This window comes from Amaranthus tricolor, chromosome 5, assembly GCF_026212465.1.
Source record: "Amaranthus tricolor cultivar Red isolate AtriRed21 chromosome 5, ASM2621246v1, whole genome shotgun sequence".
Taxonomy (NCBI): domain Eukaryota; kingdom Viridiplantae; phylum Streptophyta; class Magnoliopsida; order Caryophyllales; family Amaranthaceae; genus Amaranthus; species Amaranthus tricolor.
Genome location: NC_080051.1, coordinates 28,434,273 through 28,457,249, shown reverse-complemented (window position 1 = coordinate 28,457,249; position 22,977 = coordinate 28,434,273). Strand labels below are relative to the sequence as shown.

Sequence of the window (22,977 nt, the reverse complement as noted above, 5' to 3'; positions counted from 1 at the left end):
TCTCTGAACCTCTAGCAACATAAGTGGTGCTAAAAACCACATGTTCTAGTGTAGGTTGAGTAACAATAATGTTTGGCGGCATTTTTTCGTTCTCAATGTCCATGGAATTCTCAACGGTATTCTTGGTATATCAATCAGATCAGAAAGATTACAGTGATCATTACAATATCATCATGCATTATATATTCTTAATGTAAAACAAGCTGATCAATGTATAACAAACAATTACAGACCTGTAGACTATGCTAAAAGAACTAATAACCCAAAAGCAAACACTTTCACAGCACCATAGCAAACAGGTAATATAAAGCATGAATCAGGATGTTGCAGTTAGTTACAAGGTTTCTAAGCATACTCAAGAGATAGAATTAGCATCAGCAGTGGAGGAAGTCGAGCGCCTTGATCTAGCATGAGAAGCAGGCCGAGAAGCCCTTTTCTTAACAGACATTCTGTCAGGCATGACATTCTTTCCCTCTTTGAATCGCCTCCTAATCGTGATCTAAACTTTGCTGATTCAGTAGGAGCCATGTAAGTCGGAACAGTCTGCGAACTTGCTAGGCTCTCTACATCATCCCTGACTGATTGTTCTAAATTTACACCAATAGTATGCTTCTTGCATCGTCGTCTGTACCCCACATGCTCATTCTTGAACTTGCCTTGGGATCGAGGATTTCAACTTTGGGTTTTTTCAGTGTGCTTTGAAGGAGCATGAGAGGTAGACGAGCGCCCAGCAGTTGAACGGGGTTGTTCAGAAATGGATGTCAGCAAAGGCCCTTCAGTTTTGTGGTGTGACGAGTATAGCATTTAGTGATCTTGTCCCCAGAATTTGAGGTCTTAATACGAGGGGAATTATTATTGCTAGTCTTTGTCAAGAGGAGTGCAGTTTCCCATGGTCTTGCAGCTAACCATCGTTCTAACCAGCACCAGCCCCAGTAAAGATTGTTAAAATCCATAAACTAGAGTTCTTTCTCTCCAAATGGTGGCCTCACGTCTGCTTTGCATCTTTGCTTCTATCTGTTCCTTTGTTTTTCCACTGCTGTCCCAATTTCCATCTCCATTTTGCTGTGTATCTTTCTGCCATCACTACAAGTAAAATGAAAAACATAAAACCGCATAATATATATTCTCGAGAAAATGAAAATCATTGTGACGGAATTACCCACTTGTGATTTCTCGAGCTCCTTGGCTTGATCTTTTGTATGTTTTTGCTGAATCTGTTTCTGTCGAGCTAGATTTTCCTCAGCCATCTTCTGTCTACTCTCACGCACCTGTGTCTGCACGCGTGCTAATGCTTGCATTGATTTTAGAATATTTGCTGCAGGATGTTCTATTGCCTGTCCTTGCCTCATTGTTTTCAGCCTCATCAATCCTCGTAAAGCTCGTAATGTTCTCCTAGCCTATAAAAAGTTCAAATTAACAAAAATCAATAAAAACAAACATGCAAACTCAGCAGCTCGTAATGTCCTTGCCTGACGTTTTATTGACTTTAGATTTGTGTCTCATCAATAAAAACAAACATGCAAACTCATTGAGACAGAGAGAGTTACCATATATCCTCGAAAAACAGTTTGAATCTTGAGGGCTGCAATTTCCTCCTTAGACTTGCCAGCAGAAACAGGAGCAGAAGCAGGAGGAGCAGCAGTTAAACAAATGACTTCAGCAGCAGCCTGAGCAGCAAAAACAGCAGCCTCGGCAGCTTTAGCAGTAGTTAGAGCCACATTATAGGCATGTTTGGTCTGTTCTTTATCTGACACACTCAATTTTTCTGGTTCTTTAAGAACATGATGAGTAACTGTAGTCGGTAATGTTGTTGGAGGAGCAGATTCTGCTGGTGTTGTGCTACAACTCGGTCGCTTTTTCTTCCTAGACCATTTCTTTTTTGACATTCCTGTTTTCTGATGAAGAAAATGAAACAAATTTCAGCTGATAACATTTGCACTAATGAAGAAGGTTGATCATTTGTCTTATTTATGAAGCATAATACTGTTAGAGTAAATAACGCCTCAACCGTCGGCTTCAGCTATGAGTTGGTACCTTTGACATAATATCAGAATTATAGAATATATGACATATATTGGAGTCTAACCATTGTAGTAAGTTTTTGGTTGGATTAGTTCCTTGATAAAGTATCTGAATTGACATAGTATATGACATATTGGAGCCTCAACCAGTGTCACATGATTCGCTAATGTCCTCAAGAATCGGTAATTGAAAAAAAACGAATTATGGTCGGTTTTGGGCTATTTTTGGGCAGACTTGTGCGAATTGCGAATTCAAAAAGCAAAGTAGCTAGCAAATTATGTTACACTAGCCTCAACCAAAAGCTTATGCTGATGGTTGAGACCCGATATATGTTAAACACTCGATCAAATACTCCAATGACAGAGTCTTAACCCAAAAGATTAAGATCGAGTATATTAACTAATGGATCATCTTTATGGTTGTCCACATGAATAGGGCGATCCCTCCCCCACGAGAATTGATTTTTGGATATATCAATCATAATAAGCTTAAAGAAAAACCTGGTTGTTCTTCTCCATTGTCTCAGTATGGAGAGCTTTCTTCATTGATGATAACCAATTTCCTTTTCTACCCATCTCTTTGTTGGTTGCATAAAATCAAAATCCTGGTTTTGGATTAAAGACCAAGCTTGAGAATCTATAACAGTTCATTCATAAACTTGAACATTCAAGTCAACTTTAATAGGAAACTAAAAGTCAACATATGATCATGCAATATGGAGTATTTGTTAGGAGTTCATAAATGTAATTCCTAGATGAATGATCCCAACAGAAGTAAGAAAGCTCATATACTCATCTAAAGGTATGGTCTTTGTCTATGGCTTGTTTTGGGCCTGCAGTTTTTATTTACAATAAGTATAGTCTGTCGTCATCCAACCCTCCCCAAATCTTGATCAGTTTCTATGAGAGAATATACCCCAAAATGATAGATGTTGATATTAGAGTCATCTAACTCATCTAAAGGTAAAGTTGTTAGTAAATAACCCACTCACACTACCAATTGATTTTATGATAGAATTTCATCGCGTTTCTCTAAAGGCAACTCTCCTCTTACGTGGATCGTACAATAATAAATTTATTAAAAGTCTCAAATTTCTCCTTGTCATTTAATATAGGAGTTAGTAGTTTAGTACATTGAACTACACAGCCAAAGAACTTTTGTGCAACCCATGAACACAATTTAGTTAAACATAATCTAAAACCCAATTAACAGCAAAAGAGAGAAAGCATTTAAAGTATATATACTACAAAAAAAACAAACAGATGAAAGAAAACAAATAGCTAGGAAGAGACAATGAATTACCTTCAAAAAGGCAAGAAGGATGGACTCGTTATCGGAGGCTTATCTAAGTCTATGTAATATAATTTGAAGATTGGGGGAATTAAGAGAGAAGAGAAGAGTAATGGAATATTTGAGTTTGATAATGAAAGGTTGTGGGAGGCAAATAACTAACATTTACCCGGCTAAATCGTTGCTATTCTGCTTATTGTGGCCCCACTACTTTCTTCTGTTAAACCCCCACCCCACGGCCCCACCTTTATTAATTCACACATTTGTATATGGAGCTGTCTCGAGATTATTAAAATGATGATCGATCATTTATAATTTTAAAGTGATTAATTGGAAAAATTGTTAATTATATGGGCATGTCTTATGATGAGACGGTCATGCAATACGAGCTCATTATTTTGCTTTAGCACATGTTGAAGTCTCTAACTCTCAGCAAGTCTTCAGATTAGACCACACCAAATCATTTTGCAACGGTCTGGTCTGATCCATGATTTTTTTTATATTATTATATTTATTTATATAAATATTTCTCATCTATAATTACCAAATATAATAATTCATAATTAGTTGATTGTATCAAGTACATATTACCTTAAAAAAACTACATCTCAAAGTATATAGGTAGGGACTTATTTTAAAAAATAAAAAAAATACTATTTTCAATCATAGTACAACTTCCTATCTGGTGTGATCTAAAAAATAAAAATAACAAGACCAAAAATTGTAATTATTTTTAGAAAAAATCATTCCATATTGTAGGCCAAATTAAATACAAAAATTGCGGTTTAGTTAACAATTTAGAGTAAATTTTATTCAGCCCCATGAGACAGTCTTAAATGTGATCATATATCCCTCACAATTGATCACATGTGCATTAAAAAAAGATCACATATACTTTTGACCACATAAATGTTTAAACACATCACATGTACCTTAAAATGAATCACATAAGCAACACAAATTATCATCATATCTTGTCCTATTAATAGGACAGTGCTAAACAAAAATCACAAATTCTTGTGAGATGAGGTCTTTTGAGAGATCATTTCTAATTAGACCAATACATAAAAGAGAATATAAAGTAAAAGTAAACATTAAATTTTAATGGGCTAGACGTAAAAGACGTTTTTTTTTAAAGAAACGATCTCTTAAAAATTGGCTGAATGAAAAAAATTTGGAAGAGAGGAGTGGGCTTTCTCCTAGCAACATCTCTACGAAGCTCCAAAATGGAGGCCCAATAACTGATAAATCTTGAAACCCTACCATGTCAAAAAAAAAAAAAGACAAACTAGAAACCCTACCCTATATAAGTCTCTTGTAGTCTTTCTTCGCCTAGAATTAGGGTTTTAAGCACCAGCCGGCGACACAGAGAGAAGCAGATTCTCGAACCTTAGTCCATTTTCGTAGGCCGTAGCTTGAAAATCTCTACTCTCGTCAATCATGGGGTATTTTCCCTTCACCTCGATTTGATTTTACTTCTGTTTGTGTTTTTTTTGATAAAATTATCTTCATCTATTACTCTTGTTTTCGTAATCTTTGGACTGCTGGTTTCATTTCTGTTTATTGTTTGATTTTTTGGCCCTTTTTTATTTGAATAGTTAGTTCATCAAATTGATTATGGGATCTGGTTTCGGAACTTTGTTATTATGCGATGTTCGATTTTGCGTTTTAGAGTTATGAAAAATTGTTTGATTTTTTTGATGTTTAATGGATGTGTTTGGATTTCATTTCGTTGCATGGAATTTGAATTAATGTGAATATATATTTTGGCACTTTTATTATATCTATTAAAGAGGGGTAAATTAGTGAGCTTTCTACATAGATAGGTCTTTGAATTATTGTTCTGGGAAATATAATTTTTAGTTGGTGTAATGTGGATGTTAACGATGGAGATTTGTGAATCCCATGTGGTTTTCATTTGCTCTGTATGAATGAAAATCTTTTGGTTGTACTTGTCTTTTTGTGTTCGTAGATGTTAATTTCAAGTATATTATGGTGATATAAACAATCAGTATTTTGTGCTATTTCTGCTGTGCTTGCACAATGTGGAATTAGTCATTAGTCTCTTACCTTTTTTCTATTGTGAAGTTAAATCCAATTGTTATTTTACTACATAAATTTTTCCAAAAAATGCTGTTGTGGACGTTGAAGGGGCTCTACTATCACAATGATTCTAAATAATTATTGTGGCTCATTTTAATCACATTGTGATATAGATAGCTTGCTTTGGGTTTGACAATTTTTGTTTTGTTGACATCAGTTGGCAAATAATTGAGTTTACTTTCACAATAGAAAAAAGATGTGTGGCTAATATGAATCAATTTAAAGATAAGTAGTTTAATTTTTTGATTGGCAAAAGTGAAGTGTTTAATTACTACATTTGCTACTGTACTTGTTTACTTGTGGAGATTATGTTTTTCTTGGAAAGTTGATAGGGTTTCTTATCTTACTTAAAGTTGGAGATAATGATGTATATATAGGTGGTTGTTGAGTGATAATTTTATTCAACTAATACGCCTACTATTTGAAATTTCCGAAGGATTGGAAATAGAATAAAAAAAACTAATGCTTTCTTTGCCCATCAGGAAGACACGTGGTATGGGAGCTGCTCGCAAGCTCAAGTCCCACCGCAGAAGGCAAAGATGGTCTGACAAGCAATACAAGAAGTCTCACCTTGGAAATGAATGGAAGAAGCCATTCGCTGGTTCATCCCATGCTAAGGGAATTGTCCTCGAGAAGATGTAAGGCCGTTACACTTTAGGATGACAGGTGTATATGTCATTAGTTTGTCATAAATTCTTGTACTTTTCTTTTGACCTTTTTCTCGTTTGCAGCGGTATTGAGGCAAAACAGCCAAACTCCGCTATTCGTAAGTGTGCTAGAGTTCAATTGATTAAGAACGGGAAGAAGATTGCAGCTTTCGTCCCCAATGATGGTTGTTTGAACTTCATTGAAGAGAATGTAAGCAATCACAGGAATGCCTTCGACTGTAAACTATAACTCAATGCTTCGTCTTCTGTTTTATAACAATTTTCCTGTTGATTAATGTAGGATGAAGTTTTGATTGCTGGATTTGGACGTAAGGGTCACGCCGTTGGAGATATTCCGGGAGTTCGTTTCAAGGTTGTGAAGGTGGCAGGTGTATCTTTACTTGCTTTGTTTAAGGAGAAGAAGGAAAAGCCAAGGTCTTAAACTTAAGGAATGTCTAGGACACATACTGCATAGCAGTATTGTGTTCCTGCAGTTTGAGAAATAGTGGTGGAACTGTGTTATCAAGCTGTTATTGTGGACTTTGTTTCGGTTTATTTCAACTACAATGTATTAGTGATTATGCAACATCAGTTTTGAAGCTACAAATTTACTTTTTTTTGTTGCCTAAATATTTTGTGCAATTTGTTTCCATATCTTGTTGATTGCTGAAGTCCATATCTTGTTGATTGCTGAAGTCAGTCTAGAACGTTATTAGTTCTTTAAATATCACAAGATTCATGAAAACAAAACTGCGCCTGAAATGTGAATCACTCCACAGAATGATTGCATCACTGGTCACTGCACTTTTAAAGGTGTGGAAAAAAAAGTTCCTTAACAATTTCTCTCTATACTTTTTCTTTCATCTATATCTATATTAGTTTTTTGTGTGAAGTTTTTTGACATAAAAAATTTATTCTATCATTGAGAAAATAAATTTTATGTAGAATTAGAAAAATAAAAAATAAAGTATATTAAAATGTAGTAAAATAATTGTTTAATTATAAAACATAAAATATTATGATCATCAGTAGATTTAAATATATTTTTAATATATGTTTATATTAAAAAGTCAGTTTAAAAATAAAAAAATTATTTGGATAAGGTATAAATTTTTATTTGTTTGGTTAACCGAGTTCTTCATGTTTATGTTGGCAGATTTTTATTTTTTTGATTAGTGTAAACATCGAATATGTTTTACAAATCATTGAAAGCTAATAGTCGACTGATTTGAATAATTGATTCTAAATAGGTTATTTGAAAAAACATATTTAAAATAAAAAACTAATTTATAGTAGCAAGTTGTTTTAATCAATAACACTTACATCAGATAATTTAACTACTCAATCATCAAATTTAGTTATGTAAAACCAAAAATTACTAGCTTCTATTCAGCTTATGTGTCCTATTTCCTTTTATGGTCAAGTCACCTTAATTGTCCAATTTTTGGTATGGGTTTTTGACTTTTATGCCCTAAATAGTTTTATCCTATTTTCAATTATACCCTCCATTACCCATACTAATTTTCCTCCCTTATATTAAAAACCCATAATACCACTCTCTTTCCTACCCTTAGAGTCCCACTTTTGACCCTCCTTAAAATCGTAAAAAGTCAAATGAAACTCTTAAGATGAATAGGAGGGAGTATTAAATACATTATTTTATCAAACACTTCCGTTTTTTTTTCTTTTTCTTTTTTTTAGTAGAAAAAAAGTAGTTCATCAAATTAGGTTAAAATCTCTAGATTAAACCATCCAATTTATTCTAGACTTTCCCGCCATAAAGTCTGTAAGAAAGAACTCGTTCTTTAGTAAGGAAAGAGACGCATGGAAGGTGCTGGTGGTAATGGAGGAAGCGGCATCATAGCCATGAAAGTGAACCAAAAACCTTCAAATTCTTCTGTTGAACCTTGTTGCGATATTGTACAAATTTGGCCTCTTTACTTCCCGCAAATTGAGCTGTCCTTCCAAGATTGGAGATACCTTCTCATTTCTAAATTTGCTTGCTTCTTCGCTACTCCTCGAGGCAAACTTATTGTTTCTCAGGTTTTCGTCTTCTATAATCAAATTATTGAATTGCTTTGTTTAATCAAGCTGTTGTGTTGTGTTTGCCCTAATTTGTACCTGCTTTATTTTTTCACTGAAGCAAGGATTAAAGGGTGCGTTGATTATTACTGGATTAATTGAGTACTTCAGAGTCTTATTGTCAAATCTTGTATTGATGATTGTCTTTTCATGAGCATTACCGAATCTTACTTATTGCTATAAAATGGTAGAGAGGAGAATGACAATTTCATTTTAGTTTCGCTAGGCTATTTAATTGACAAGGCTTATGATCAGGTTTGTTCTGCCGTACTTTTTCCTCAAAATCTGTTCTTGTTCATTATTGCAGGGGGGATGCGGTATTAGTCACAGCCTCATAGGGAGGGCAAGATTTTTTATATCCACCATATCCATACCAACCTAAATGTTTTATATCCACCACTTACCCACCATCCATCTTAGTTAAAATTATCATAACCGCACTTGCCCACCTTGGTATCAAACCCATCTCCCCACTGTGGCTAACCCACTTTATACCCGCCTCACATTCACACCATTTTTTGAGTTATATGTTGAAAGGAGAGGCTATAACCTCACTCAAGGATCAAAGTATGAAGTTTAAGTGGGTGTTTATGTTGTGTCAAAGTATAGAAAACAAATAAGCAAGTTGATGATGAATGACAGTAATAAAGTAAATACTCAAGACAAACATTTAAGGTGGTTCATCAATCAATGGGCTACATCCACCATCTAGCCTAGAATTATATGTGTTTAAAGGAGATAATCAAACTTGATAGGAATTACAAGTGGAGGATTAGTTTAAGAATAGAGAAGCTAATTAGGGAGAAACTAAGCAAGATAGAATAGCTCTATCTAATGAGACTATTGGGGCACAGAATAGCATAAATATAAGTGAGTATATATAGGGGAGTATAGGGCATAAGAGTAGTACATCAGTGGGCAGCAACTGAAGAAGCAAAACGAGGCAGAACAGCAAGGCTGCTGCCTACTCGTCCGAGTGAGTGCCATGCTTGTTTGAGCAGGTGCAGCTCAGCACCTTCTGTGTGCGTTTTGGCTTTCCACGCGTCCCCATGGTCCCCTACTTCATTAATCCTCCTTGTACTCTTGTCTATGCTTCGGAAATGAGGTGTGCTACAAACCTTAAACACTTGCATCCTAAGTCTCCACTATCATAGTACAATGTACTATGGTACTTCTTGATTCTCATTCAACCAATCACAAGAATGGTACTTTTTCCTCATCTTGTTTACACTAACAAGCTAGATTAATCATCTTAATCTTGTTTTGATTACTTGGTGAACAAAAGTCAACAATAATCCTAACATATGTGTTCCATACAAGTGTATTTCAAGTGTATTTGTCATTCAAGTGTATTTCATATATTGCAGCTAATATGTAAGAAACAATATAGTCGAGTGAGATCTTGTTTGAATCTTCTAATCACATACTTTCATAATATTAAATTTTAATATTTTTTAGTTATGCATAATTCAGTATGTAATTTGTCAAAATTGCGCATTAGATTGCGTATAAAAGTCAAACTCAAATATAACACATGTAACGGAACGAAGGAAGTATTTGAGGACTAGAACTTCATTAAGATGAGAACAGCTGAACACATTTTGTAAAATTAACTTTATAAGAAATTTATGATATTAACTAGCAAATGAGTTAATGTTTTGACTTGAAATCTCAAAGATCTATGATGTGCATTTGCAATGGATAGGTAAAACATGAAGATGGTACATTCTTTTTACCCCTTAACTTTCAAGAGTTGAGAAAGATTTGTGACGTTGATTGTTTCTATGTCAACCTGGAAGAATACCCAAAAGAAGCTCTTTTATGCATGGGTGCTGCCATCCATAAGGTATAATAAAGATCTCCAATCAGGCTACTATATTTGTTTCTCTTTTGATCGGTTTCTGATGTTTTCTACTGATGCAGGTTTCACCTTTCCAGGGAAAAGCAAGTTAGAATCTCATTTCGCTTTCGGTTAATTTCTGATGCTTTTCTATTGATGCAGGTTTCACCTTTACAGGGGAAAAGAAAGTTAGAATCTCATCTAAAATTAAATATCCGTCTCCATAACTACCCTGAATCGATGATTGCTTTGAAGAACTTAAAGGCAGCATATATTGGTAAAGCCCAAGTTATATTTGATATGATACTTAACTGAATCTTGAATCTCCCTGACATTGGCTGTCTAGTTCAAGAAGTAAATTAATTTGTTCAGTTTGGATTTGAAATGTAGACAGGTTGGTATCAGTGCGTGGTACTGTGGTTAAGGTCAGCACTGTTAGACCACTGGTGATGCAGATGACGTTTAAATGTATTCAGTGTGGAGCAGACATCATACGTTTCTTTCCTGATGGGAAATTCTCTCCCCCAGCAACTTGTATAATGCGATGCTGCAAAGGCAAAACTTTTGCACCGATTAGGTCTTCTGCTCAGTCTGTTGATTTTCAGAAAATAAAGTAAGCCTTGTCCTATTTTAGATCAATATTTGTCTGTATCGATTGCATATTTCCTTTACTTGCAACCCACAAAGAAGAGTATTGTAAAAGAAGAGGGATTCACAGTTTGAACTTTTTAGATGATTCTTCCCTTCTAAATTTGATTATTCACATGATCCATTTACAGAGTTTGACTTTAGTCTGAAGTCTGAACTCTGCAGTGATTGAATCATTTGTCATGTCTTTCTTAAAGCATAGAATACATGTGAAATTATAGAAAGAAAGTAAATATTTTCTAGATAGCACTGTTTCTGGACACTGTATTATGAAAAATTTGGCATCCACATCAGAACAGAGGGAGTCTATTGTTTTCCTACACAGCAGGAAGGGTTGTAATTTAAAATATTTTTTTCTAGGTTGCAGGAGCTTCTGAAACCTGAACATCATGAAGAAGGCCGTGTTCCTCGGACTGTTGAATGTGAGCTTTCTGAAGATCTTGTTGATGCTTGTATCCCTGGTGATGTGGTGACAGTAACTGGGATTATAAGGCAAATTAACAATTACATGGACCTTGGTGGAGGTATAGCTCAAATTTCGCTAGCAACTAAGAGCAAGAAAATTAAAACATTTGGGTGTGTGCACACCTTAATGGCCGTCCTTGTTATTTTTTGTATTAATTATGTGTGTGTCTGCATAAACTACATTCCAGTAACTTGTTTTCTCGAATGCTCTGATTTTCGGCTCCAAGCTATAGTATAATCTGGCTCAAATGCAAACAATACAAATATTATTATTCTTAATACCCTGTAACAGAGACTAAAATCTGATTACGGGGATATTTTAATCTTCTCAATTTCCATTATAGCGTGGGCAATAAGTCAAATTAGATTGGGTTCCTATTTAGCTATTGTACATTTTAACGTGCATGTGCAATGGTATTTTGTAGTTAAGGGCCAGTTGGAAACAATTTTGTTATTCTAAGGTAAGGTTTATGCCTAGGTGAGTCGCTAGGCATTGGAGTAATGACATGCTGTATATTTCTAGTAAAAAATTAGTTCTGTTCAAGGACCTTGCCTATTAAATACTTAATTTGATTATTAAGCTCTTTCAGTTTAAAATATTTCAGGTAAATCTAAAAGCAAGTATCAAGGTCTATACTATTTGTATCTGGAAGCAGTCTCTGTGACAAATGCCAAATCACAGTCCATGCCAGCAGACTCTGAGCATTCTATTGCTGATTCTAGAGGAACTGAAATTTCTGACTTGTTTTCATTTTCTCCGAGAGATTTGGAATTCATTGTGAAGTTCAGCGAGGAACATGGTTCAGATGTCTTTCGCCAAATAGTTCAGTCTATTTGTCCATCTATATATGGTCATGAACTTGTAAAGGGTAAGATTCTAATCCTGTTTTTTTATGTTGTAGAGTTACAATGCAGGTCTTCATATTTCCTCTGAAGTCAATACTGGTTCTTTGTAGAGATAAATACACAAGTAGTTACTAATCAATGCATATTCATATCACAACTACCTTTTTTTCTTATCATTTTTAATGACTAGTATTTAATCTTGTACCATGCATGCATTTATTTAGATGTTAATAAAATAATGGTAACCATGAGTATATAATATGATTATAATCTAAAACAATTGATACTATGATGAATCAGTTTCAACCAACCAAAAAAGTATTAATCTTGTGTGAATGACATTATGATCATCTTGAGCATTTTTGATACTGATTTCACTGGTATAAACATCATTCATGTTCAATTATATAACAATTAAATGTGCTTGGTGATTGATGTAGTGTAATCATGTTAAGCGCGGTGATTAAAGTAGTGTAAATTTGTATTAATTGTATTGGCTTATTGGTCTATCACTAGTCAATATCAAATATAGATCTTGTATAGGCCACTACATTCTCTTATTGGCTGGTACATAGTAGTCTTTTAAGACTTGGAATTTATCTATTGTGTTGTGCCATCATCCACTGCAAAGTTATTGGCAGCCATTGAAAGTCAGGCTAGTCCCATATACAGGATTTACGTCAGATTTCGATTGTTCAATTTTTTTCTTTTGTATTTGATTTGGGGGTAAACCAAAGAATCTGTACAAGCGAGGGGGAGAGGGAGTGAGGGACTTAATTCTTTTTGGTGGTGAGGATTGAACCCTGTCAAGAGTGAAAGGGAAAACTCTCGACCAATAGGCTAAACCCAGGATTCTCAATTATTCTGCAACTTTGAAATTACAATATTTTTTCTATGTCTGTACAGCGGGAATAACTTTGGCGCTGTTTGGTGGGGTGCGTAAGCATTCCATGGATCAGAACAAGGTACCTGTCAGAGGGGACATTCATGTAATTATAGTTGGTATGCATCGTTTCTTATCTCAGCTTTCTTCAATTCTTCTAAATCTTCAGAGTATGCAGGGTGTAATGACCTTCCTATATGCTTAGGTGATCCTGGACTGGGAAAGAGTCAATTACTTCAAGCTGCAGCTGCTGTTTCTCCACGTGGGATTTATGTATGTGGAAATGCTACGACTAATGCTGGCCTGACTGTAGCTGTTGTGAAGGACCGCATGACGAGTGACTATGCTTTTGAGGCTGGTATTAGTTCTTACTTTTGCATTTTTCTTATTAGTGTATGTATCTTGGTGCCAATATCTGAACTAAAGCTTGCATAGAGAAAGAACTACTTTTCCACTAATTATTGATCAGGTGGAATTTTTATCGATTTCATCTCTGGGCTTTATCATTGTTTGACTGGTTTTTGCAAAAAATATTTGCCATTTAGTCTTTTAACTATTTGTGAATCAGGATCTGAATTGTGAATTTGTAATTCTTCATATTGCATGCTAGTATGCGAACATTGACTCCTTAAAGAATCTTCCATAGAGCTTCCAAGATCACAGATCTTGAAGTATGAAGCTGATGGATATATTCTTTGCATCATTGGCTCTCCCCCTTTTGGTGTTATGTGACTTGTGTTGAAAACTGGAAATCTTTGCTTTGGGTAAGTTGTTTTATTTCAGTCTGTAATTAGGTTATGTTGACTAAGTCTTTACTCTTTAGTAAGTTATGGTTTGGAGCCTTGGAGGTACAGGTACGTGAAAGTTTAACTTGTATCTTATTGGAGTATCCCAATAGATTCCTCATGATCCTTTTTGTATTTTCTTGTTGGAGTGAACAAATGTTAACAAACTCCTGTTTTTCTTACTAACTGTTACAAGTCAACATTTTTGTATTGCACAAGTCAATATGAAATTAGATTATTTGGTTTTGTCTTTGTGATGAAAGTTTGAAAAAGCCTTAGTAGTCATTGTCATATGTATCTTACGTAATACCTATGATAAACATATTTGAAAGGAAATAATTCAACCTTTCACTCATCTGCTGTGAATAATCTCACCTTTTGATTATTTTTTAATAATTCAACCTTTGCCTTTAGTTTTTGCTATCAACACACCCTTTTTATTTTATAATAATCCAACCTTTGCCCTTAGTTTGCTATCGACATACCCTATTAGTATGCTGACAGCAAACTAAAGAGAAAGGATGGATTATTAAAAAGTAATCTAAAGTTGAGATTATTCACAGCGGATGGTTGAAAGGTAAGATTATTAATTTCAATTTTTCCTATTTAAAATTAGTACTCAAGTTTCAAATAGAACTAATGTAATACCTTTCTAAATCAACCCTTGAGATTTTTTTTGAGATTTAGGCTACAACTCATAGATTATTTAAACTTATTAGTTTACAATCATATTGAATCTCGTTTGAACTTCTCCAAACATGTTAGTGTAATAGACCGTCGGAGGTTATCCCATGAATGGTAGATCAATGACCGCTGTTATACTAATTTAGATAGTATAACACCAAGAAACGCAAGGATATAAAAGAGCACATAAGAGAAATGTAAAAGAGATTGAATGATTATAATTCAAGAATTACAATGTCGTTTAATAAAGGTTTTCAAATTTATTGAACTTGTATGACAACCACATCATCCCTGTTACTGCATCACCGTGTTCGTTACCGCAACCATGACCAAAACCGCCTTTTTGCACTATGATAGAAACATTGGAGAGGCTTGTAATCTCCTAGAAATGAGCAAGAATTCACGAAAGTGTTTAGAATATATGTATATTTTTTTTTCTGATCCATCTCTACTCTTCCCTTTCCTTAACGTTGATGTAATTGGTGACTTGAGTGCACCAAATAAATTCTATGCATTAGTGTGAGCATAGAGATGGAATCCCATAGGTGGATGAATGTGTGTTAAGTGTGTGCATTAAGTATGCACATTATGAGGGAAGTTTATGACGGTGTTTAAATGCTTGAATTAATTCTTGAAGTTATGGAGGAATTAAGGTGTGACTTAAACACAAGAATTATGGAGCATGATGAATGATACTAAGGAGGTAATTGCAAGAGTCATAGATTCCTTGAACGAGGCATCCAAGCATGGCCCTTGCCTTGAACGAGCATCAAAACAGTATCAAAACAGAATGTCGGGAAAAGAATTGCTCGAACGAGCAGTTAGCACGCTGCAGATCAGAAGGTTGTATCATTGGCTGCTCGAACGAGCAGTTTGCTTAGATCAGTGATTTGGATTCATTTTTGGACTTTCAAATTCAGTAGCTGTTCAATTGTGCATTAAACCTTGGTTTTAATTGTATCTTACTCATTAATGTATTCACCCCTATAAATAGGGAGCTCATATGTCATTGTAAATCATCCACAAAATACCCTAAACCTAAACACGTAGCATATATCTCTTCTCTATTTTAATTCTCCGATTTGAGAGTTCTTTGAACTTCTTTGTGATAATATAATTGAGATACTATGCACCTCCGAGGAAGTAGCCAAAATTGGGTGAACCTCGTAAATCATTGTGTCATTTTTATTGCATTGTTATTTCTTATAAACATTGTTTTCATTGAAAGTGTAATTTGTTCATCAGAAGACTTTATACCCTAGATCTTGGTGATATTGAAGTTTGAAATACGTTGTTTAAACTCTAATATAGTATCGTTTTCACTTAATTATACTAATTTTGCTAACTAACTAATTCATACTAAAATACCCATAATACCCTCATATCCTTTACATGACAGTTAGCCCTGAAATGTATGAAATGTGTGAGAGGGATCCTTATTGACCTTTATCTAAAATGGCCCATACTTGAATTTACCTTTCTTAAAATAAGCCACATAAAACCAGGCTCTGGTTGTGCAATCCCAAGTATCTAGTCTGCCTTGCTGCTAAACAACCCATTTTAATGGTAGGAACTCAGAAGCTCTCTAAAGATTGACATACCCTAGCAAAACATCATTGAAAATGTTTATTTTTTAATTTGGAAGTTATCTTTTTGCGAAAAATAGTGCAATATATAATGGAAAGTAAACCATTTCAAGAACCATTTAGAGTTGGGGTTGGAGCTGTAAAGAAGAGGACTTGGTGGGGGTGTGAACTGTGAAGTGAAGGGTAGGTGCTGAGACATGATGTACCACCTTTGTATTTGCACTTTGTGAAGAGTTTCACCACTAGCACCATACTAGGCTTTCTAATATGAATGTTAAAAGACCAACATATTTCTGTGTGGGATAAGTCCTTAGTGGAGATGATATGTAATCAAGGCCTTGTATGCCCACTTGTAACATATCGTTCTTAATGTTGCATATTCTACTCACTTATATCGCTTCACACCTCCGTACATTGGTGTCTTTTTTTTAATATTGCCGCCACCTAATACTCAATTTTATATTACCTGATTTGGAGCAATCCTCCTTTAGATCACTATGTTGATAATCTACTTCCCTACTACTGCAACAGTTTTGATATAACATCTTCATATTTGGCACTGTAAATATACCACGAGTTGAGATCAAGAATGATTTTATTTTTCAAAATATTGATACTATTTCAACAATTGCACCTTCTTTTCAAGGGAGTGTATGTGCTAAGAACTTCACAAGTAAGCGTGCTTGGTTTGTGGTAGTCTTAGGATGAATGACCTCCAATGAAGTTTCTAGGGTGCATGAGTGAGGACAACGTGCGCCAGAAAAGGCTTGTACTGGCTTGTGGGGCCAAGTCTACAACCTCCCATGGATAGTCATCGCCCGGTGGGTTCAGGGTGTTACAAGTCTCACAACCACAATTAAATTTATTACTTGATGTTGATAATTTGATTAACTAAACTTATCATCAAAGTTGTTAGAAAATAAGAAAACAAATATATGCACATGACTCTCCTTCTAGAGGATAGATGGCCAAAAAGCCACCAAATAAATTATTGTTTTTGAGCTCTTGGGGACTTATTCTTCTTGCAAACGCCAATCATGTGCTTTTGTTAACGTCATAGAACTTTTAAATAATTACAAGTTCACCAATGATCTCACCTGATGCATTTGAATGGTTATATCTCAAATGATCACCATACTATTAGCACATGAAAATTATTATCATTCTTTGATTAGGAAAAAAAATGCAAGTGTTGCACCACAGTTTTGAAGACAGGATGAGTAAATCATTACCAATATCTTACTGATTATTGCTAATAGTGTCGTTTGTGTTGTGCTTTTTGAAGTATGCGTTTACTAGAAGTGATAGTATTCCCTGTAGGTGCTGTTGTCCTAGCAGACCGTGGTCTGTGTTGCATTGATGAATTTGACAAAATGTCTGCAGAACATCAGGTTTTCCAAAGATTTACTTGTGTGTATTATTTATTGAAACAAATTAAATCGTTTGTATCTGACTGTTCCATGTCTCTGTGCTAGGCTCTATTAGAAGCAATGGAGCAACAGTGTGTCTCTGTTGCAAAGGCAGGACTTGTGGCGAGTTTATCAGCGCGTACCTCTATCTTAGCTGCAGCGAACCCTGTTGGTGGCCATTACAAGTACATCTTCCATTTTGTTTGTTTTGTATTTTCAACTATGGTGCATATTTGTTATCTTATTGAGTCATTAGCTTTTTTTAGAGTAATTTAGATTCTTTGAAGTTGATGGTCATGCCTTTTCAGTATATGATAGGAAAGCAAACTATTATCCGGAATTGTGGTAAAAAAGAGTTTGCGTACATCTGAACACTGATAACCAATATGCAAAGCAAAGAATTATAAGTATATCAGAGAAGCTAGATCGCTATCTACCATTTAAGTAGAAATGCTTTAAGCTTCAAGCTTTATAGTTGATGAAGATGGGTTGAGTCTTGAAGCTTTAATCGATGAAAACTATATATCTTGAGTGATCAAAAGAAGATTAAGTGATTCAAAAAAGAAAGATTAAGATGGCGTGGTTGAAAAGGAGAAAAAAGAGGAAGATGAATTGAGATGTTAGATGGGTTGGAGCTTCTGGTCTACAAATTGAAAAGAGGAAGTATGACATTGATGGGGTTTTCAAAAGAAAGAGAACTTGAAAAATTAATGAAACGGTAAGTCGATGAAATTTTCAACATTTATGTCATGCGCTGTGAGAAAACTTTAGTGCTACCATGAGAGTTTTGCATATTTGGCTACCACTTATATAAAAACTTGAGGGCTACCAAACAAAAAAGCCATAATTTTGATCCCCATCATTGTTCAATAGAGAAAATCGAAGGTAAATTAAGCATTATATTGATCTTTTGTACAACACCTTATGATATGGATCGACAAATAGTATCTACTCCCTACCATAGTACCATATTGTCTCTAACAAAGCTCCCTTCTAGATTCGGGTTGAGAGGAAAGGGTTTAGATGGATGCTGCATTTTCTCAGTGTTATCCCTGCAACCGGTAAGAGGTTGATTTTGTCAAGGTCTTGATCATAAAGATGTACTCTCTATGTCCTTTGAGATTGCTCCTCGGGGGGATGGCACAAGGATCATGAAAATTTAGTGGATGGGTATAGGTGGGACCATGTCTTTTAGTGGGAAAATAATAAGTTTTGATGTACGATAGAGAAATTAATTGTATGTTTTAGTGGGGTATAGGTGGGGTCATATCTAAAAATAGTAATGGGGCAAATTCAGTGGAATGCACTAAATTAATAGGTGAAGCACAATGTCAAAGGGACAAACGAAGTAATCTTAGTGCAATATTGCTTTCATGTCTAATTAGACAGCCCAGCAGTATTGGGAAATGCATTCTTGGATCTTGACGTACTTGTTACCCACTATCTTCTTTAGCCTCATTTTCCATATTTTTCTCCTTTTAATAATTCTTTTTCACTCATTACTTTACATAATCCTCTTCCCGCATGCAAAAAGCAAAATCTTTCTACCTAAACTCTAAAACTGGCAAAAAAGGAAGTAGGGAGTAAACTGAATGTAATTTATCCCTTGTATTCAATTTTTTTTTTTTTGATTGAACCGTTGTATTCATTTTTGCAAATCTCTTTTTCCCATTAGGCTACCAGTTATCTACACAAAGAAAAGTAATTTGGATCTTTTGTTAATTATGAAACAAAATGGAATCTGCGCTTGTTATTCCAACCAGATGTTGATTTCCAACATTTCTAATGTTTGTTTGATTAACATGTCAGAACTGTGATTTTGCAGTCGCGCTAAAACGGTGAACGAAAACTTAAAGATGAGTTCTGCTCTACTTTCACGATTTGATTTGGTTTTCATATTGCTGGATAGACCTGATGAACATATGGATAAACGGCTATCTGAGCACATTATGGCTGTAAGTATTTACATATGTGCTGTTGTTTTTACTTCTGTGATAATTGTGCTATATTCATTAGATCACTGGTATCTGTATACTGCCTGATGTACAAGGTATTTGTGGGCCTGTGGCCCATCACAGCTTTCTCAATTCTTTTTTAAAGTGGTCCTTTTCATGGAGATGAGTACAGTGGAAAGGAGCAGCACTTGCTATTTTAACTAGTTAGCCATTCGTTAACTTGAGGCATACTATGCTCTTCTAATTAAAATATTACAACCTTTTAAATTTCATCATGATAGTCTAGGGGACTCGTAAGGATAGTGGATTAACAAAAATCTTGTGTCCATCATGAAAATGCCAATAACCCCAAAGTATATTCAGGTCCACCTCACTAACTATTAGAAGTTCTAGACATTTGGAAGAAATGGTAAGCACCAAATAAAATTCAGATTTTACAAATATGAAACAACCTATTACAATGACTAGAAATATAAAAAAAGCTTAAGAAATTACAACCTACACTTAACTTTATGATACCAACACAATACCATGGATCATTTAGACATTAATGTCTTCGGAAACTTGATACCAAACCGAGGCACATCTAGATGTTTTCCGTGTAACATTATTTCGCCCACAACGGTGCTTGGGTTGAACTATGATAATATGCTATTGAGATACAATGGTTTGCACTACGATATATGCACTATATAAAATAGCAATGTGATGATCATGGGTTCGTGCTGGTGGCAGAGATGTAATAGGGGCGAAAATGTCAGCATACCAGCGTTGGGTCAGTTGTAAGAATTTGGGCATTAGAGGCTGATTCTTATTTTTCCGCAGTCCATTGCACTCAACCCATATTTCCCCTCCTTCCTTCACTGTTTTCAACTCAGCCTTCAAAGAAATTAAAGAGTTTTGTAGCCTTGGCTCCCCTTAAAGAATTGCCACTTTACTCTCCCAATCAAACTTCATAGTTTGGGTCCTCCAGTTAATCACGACAGGGCCTACTTTTTTAACCAGCTGCTGGGAGCAACTTGTTCAAAATCAGCATATTCATAACAATAACTTGTTTCAACCAGCTAATTTGCCAAACACTAGAATTAAATAGTTTGACCATCCAACCCTCTATCTATGCCAAAATAAGCTAAAGTTGTCCAATAAACTATTTTACCAACCCCCAGAATCTTATTTTTGAAGTGGTTACTGGTGAAAGGATTATTCCGGCACAATTGGTTACTTGGTTATCTTATCATGTATAAAGCTTTCTTTCTACAAGAATCTGATAGAACTATTGGCTCTTGCAGCTTCATTCTAGTTATGGAGATAATTCCTCCACTGTAAAGAGAGTTTGCCAAGGTGGTTCACACATTATTAGTTGATAATTAAACTATCTCGATGCAAATTACGTTACTAATATTTGTTACTCTACTGCAGTATCAGAGAGTATTCAAGGGACAGATGTTAGTACAACCAGTAAATCCTTGATTTCCAGGTTGAGACTAGATCCTGGAAAAGATTGTGATTTTGTCCCACTACCTGCTCCACTTCTCCGGAAATATATTGCATATGCAAAGGCTTTTGTCTTTCCAAAGTGAGCCAATTGGCCCTACTAGTGTATCTCTATCCCAGGAGTTATGTTCATCTAACTTTGTTTGCTTTTGACATTTTTCGGTCAGGATGTCTCGGTCAGCAGTAGAGATCCTGCAGAACTTCTACTTATGGTTAAGAGATCGTAACACTTCTGCTGATGGTACTCCAATAACTGCAAGGCAGCTCGAAAGTCTAGTAAGGCTGGCAGAGGCTCGTGCTAGGGTAGACTTGAGGGATGAAATCTCCGAGCAGGATGCTTTGGTAAGTTAAAACAAGGAATTAATTAGTAGGTGGCTTTTTATTGTAAAATTTGTTCAACAAGGCTTTTTTCTGTTGGCTTGTCTAGAAAAGCCACGGAGATAGATTGGCCTACATGTGAAGATAATTTGGTGACTGGTTGGTTATTGGAAGTAAGACCATTTCAAAAGTTCACAGGTTGATTTTGAAAATTTGGAATTCGAGGAATTTTCTTGTGTCTTTGTGATCTTGTCACGTGTGTGCTGATTGAAAATTTGATCAAACCTTTCCATTCATGCATGGAATCAAAATGGGTTTGTTTTGTTATGTAGCAGATTTTATTTTGTTATCATACAATCTGTACGATTAAGTTCACACAAATCACAATGACATCCGTTATAAGCTGATATTCTAACATATTAGCCTTAAAACTGTATTAGGTTCTAATAGATTTACTATAAGTTTTATCCTAAAAGTTTTTCTAAAAACTTGATTATAATCATGATATGAATTTTTTAACTTTGTTCAATTCACGTAGCCATCCTGTGATGTTTGCAATGCATGTATTTACCATCAAGATGCTGCTTTCACAACAGCTACCATAATCTTAATAGGGCATTCTATAATGAAGCGTATTATATGCTTTGAACTTGTTGCAGATAACCAAGTCTCACTGAAGCAGTGCATTTTCTTTTTTGAGCCATGGCCTTTGTTTTTCTAAAATTTCTCCTTGAGTTGAAGTCTTTCAATTATATTTAACTCGTCAGGACAGTCAAATTCCTCAATTCAAGATTGTACAAGCACAGGATGAATCTTCTGACTTCTGCATTGTATATTATGAACAGATTGTATATTTTGAAATTTTATTGTTTTATTCCCTTGCACATTAAATAACTATCTTTCTTTTCCCAAAATTCATTAGTGCTACTTGAAAAGAAAGATGCTCAGCATTCTTTTTTGATTGACCGATTGCAGGATGTAGTTGAAATTATGAAAGAATCCTTGTATGATAAGTATGTTGATGAGAATGGGGTTCTAGATTTTGCGCGCAGTGGGGGCATGAGTCAACAAAAAGAAGCAAAGCGATTCTTAAGTGCTCTTAATAAGCGATCAGAGTTGGACCAGAAAGATTGCTTTACAATATCTGTATGTTTATTTATCTTTCTTCATAGTCTTGGTGGAGAATTGTCCTGTATTTGGTTGTATCACTGACCTGCAAATTTTGGATTTCAGGAAATATATGGTTTGGCAGATAGGATTGGTCTCAGAGTTCCAGATATTGATGTATTTATTGAAAACTTGAATAGTGTTGGTTTTCTAATCAAAAAGGGACCAAGGACATATCAGGTATACTCGCCTAACTTCTTTGCTCAACTATGTGCTATTACGTGACATGATTGGATGAACAGCTGCTAAATGAGGGGACTGATTGGCTATGCGATTCTCATGAAATCGACTCTTATGTTTCTTAATTCTTCCTTTCCCAATATCTTCATTGCTATTTATTAACCACTAATTTCCTACATTTGGATGCTAGACTGCTAGTAAATTTTATGCATTGTTTGTTACTACCGTATCATGGAGACTAATCTTGCATGTTGCCAACATTGTGATCTTGCTGTTTGAGGCGGTCTTTGATCTTCTACTCTCACGAAGTCATGATTTTGGTTTTCGGGTTTATGCTTGCGATAGATGACAACACTATGGTTGAAACTTAAAGTTCTCTCATGCTTGATATGGTGTTAAGATACTGTCTTATAAATTTCCCTTGTTACATAGGTGCCATCATCATCATACACAAGGACCCAGGCATCAAGGTCAAGGGTCTAAATAGACAAGAGCAGGAGGATCTTTTGCTAGTTTTGAAGATAGGAGTAACATTTTGACCAAGCCAAATTAGTATCACATCAGAAAAAAGTG

General features: G+C 35.1%; 3 protein-coding genes across 8 annotated transcripts; 2 read left to right on the top strand and 1 right to left on the bottom strand.

The window, feature by feature from the left end:
- Window positions 1-102: 102 nt before the first annotated feature.
- Window positions 103-3,452, bottom strand: LOC130813895 (protein IQ-DOMAIN 3-like). 3 transcript variants are annotated; one of them, XM_057679800.1, is made up of 5 exons: window positions 3,325-3,452; window positions 2,523-2,626; window positions 1,548-1,895; window positions 1,164-1,397; window positions 103-1,074 (listed from the first exon to the last, which is right to left on the bottom strand). In XM_057679800.1, the coding sequence occupies exons 2-5, from the start codon at window positions 2,595-2,597 to the stop codon at window positions 943-945; spliced, it is 789 nt and encodes a 262-aa protein (XP_057535783.1). In that variant the 5' UTR covers window positions 2,598-2,626; window positions 3,325-3,452; the 3' UTR covers window positions 103-942. The 3 variants fall into 3 exon arrangements, with proteins under 3 accessions (XP_057535783.1, XP_057535784.1, XP_057535782.1); XM_057679801.1 differs by having other exon boundaries at window positions 103-1,083; window positions 3,325-3,440; XM_057679799.1 differs by having other exon boundaries at window positions 103-1,397.
- A 1,146-nt stretch (window positions 3,453-4,598) lies between these two features.
- Window positions 4,599-6,714, top strand: LOC130813873 (40S ribosomal protein S23-like). The gene is made up of 4 exons (XM_057679774.1): window positions 4,599-4,757; window positions 5,898-6,053; window positions 6,147-6,273; window positions 6,364-6,714. Exons 1-4 carry the CDS (start codon window positions 4,753-4,755, stop codon window positions 6,502-6,504), a joined length of 429 nt encoding a protein of 142 aa, XP_057535757.1. The 5' UTR covers window positions 4,599-4,752; the 3' UTR covers window positions 6,505-6,714.
- A 1,067-nt stretch (window positions 6,715-7,781) lies between these two features.
- On the top strand, window positions 7,782-22,975 carry LOC130813852 (probable DNA helicase MCM8). Of its 4 annotated transcripts, none has more exons than XM_057679749.1 (17): window positions 7,782-8,105; window positions 9,850-9,990; window positions 10,147-10,261; window positions 10,375-10,597; window positions 10,993-11,156; window positions 11,703-11,966; window positions 12,850-12,945; window positions 13,032-13,184; window positions 17,202-17,272; window positions 17,357-17,475; window positions 19,116-19,245; window positions 20,535-20,586; window positions 20,665-20,821; window positions 20,907-21,081; window positions 22,033-22,203; window positions 22,291-22,404; window positions 22,837-22,975. In XM_057679749.1, exons 1-17 carry the CDS (start codon window positions 7,887-7,889, stop codon window positions 22,885-22,887), a joined length of 2,415 nt encoding a protein of 804 aa, XP_057535732.1. In that variant the 5' UTR covers window positions 7,782-7,886; the 3' UTR covers window positions 22,888-22,975. The 4 variants fall into 4 exon arrangements, with proteins under 4 accessions (XP_057535732.1, XP_057535734.1, XP_057535731.1 ...); XM_057679748.1 differs by having other exon boundaries at window positions 7,785-8,105; window positions 17,190-17,272; XM_057679750.1 differs by having other exon boundaries at window positions 7,971-8,105; window positions 10,068-10,261; window positions 17,190-17,272.
- Window positions 22,976-22,977: the final 2 nt, after the last annotated feature.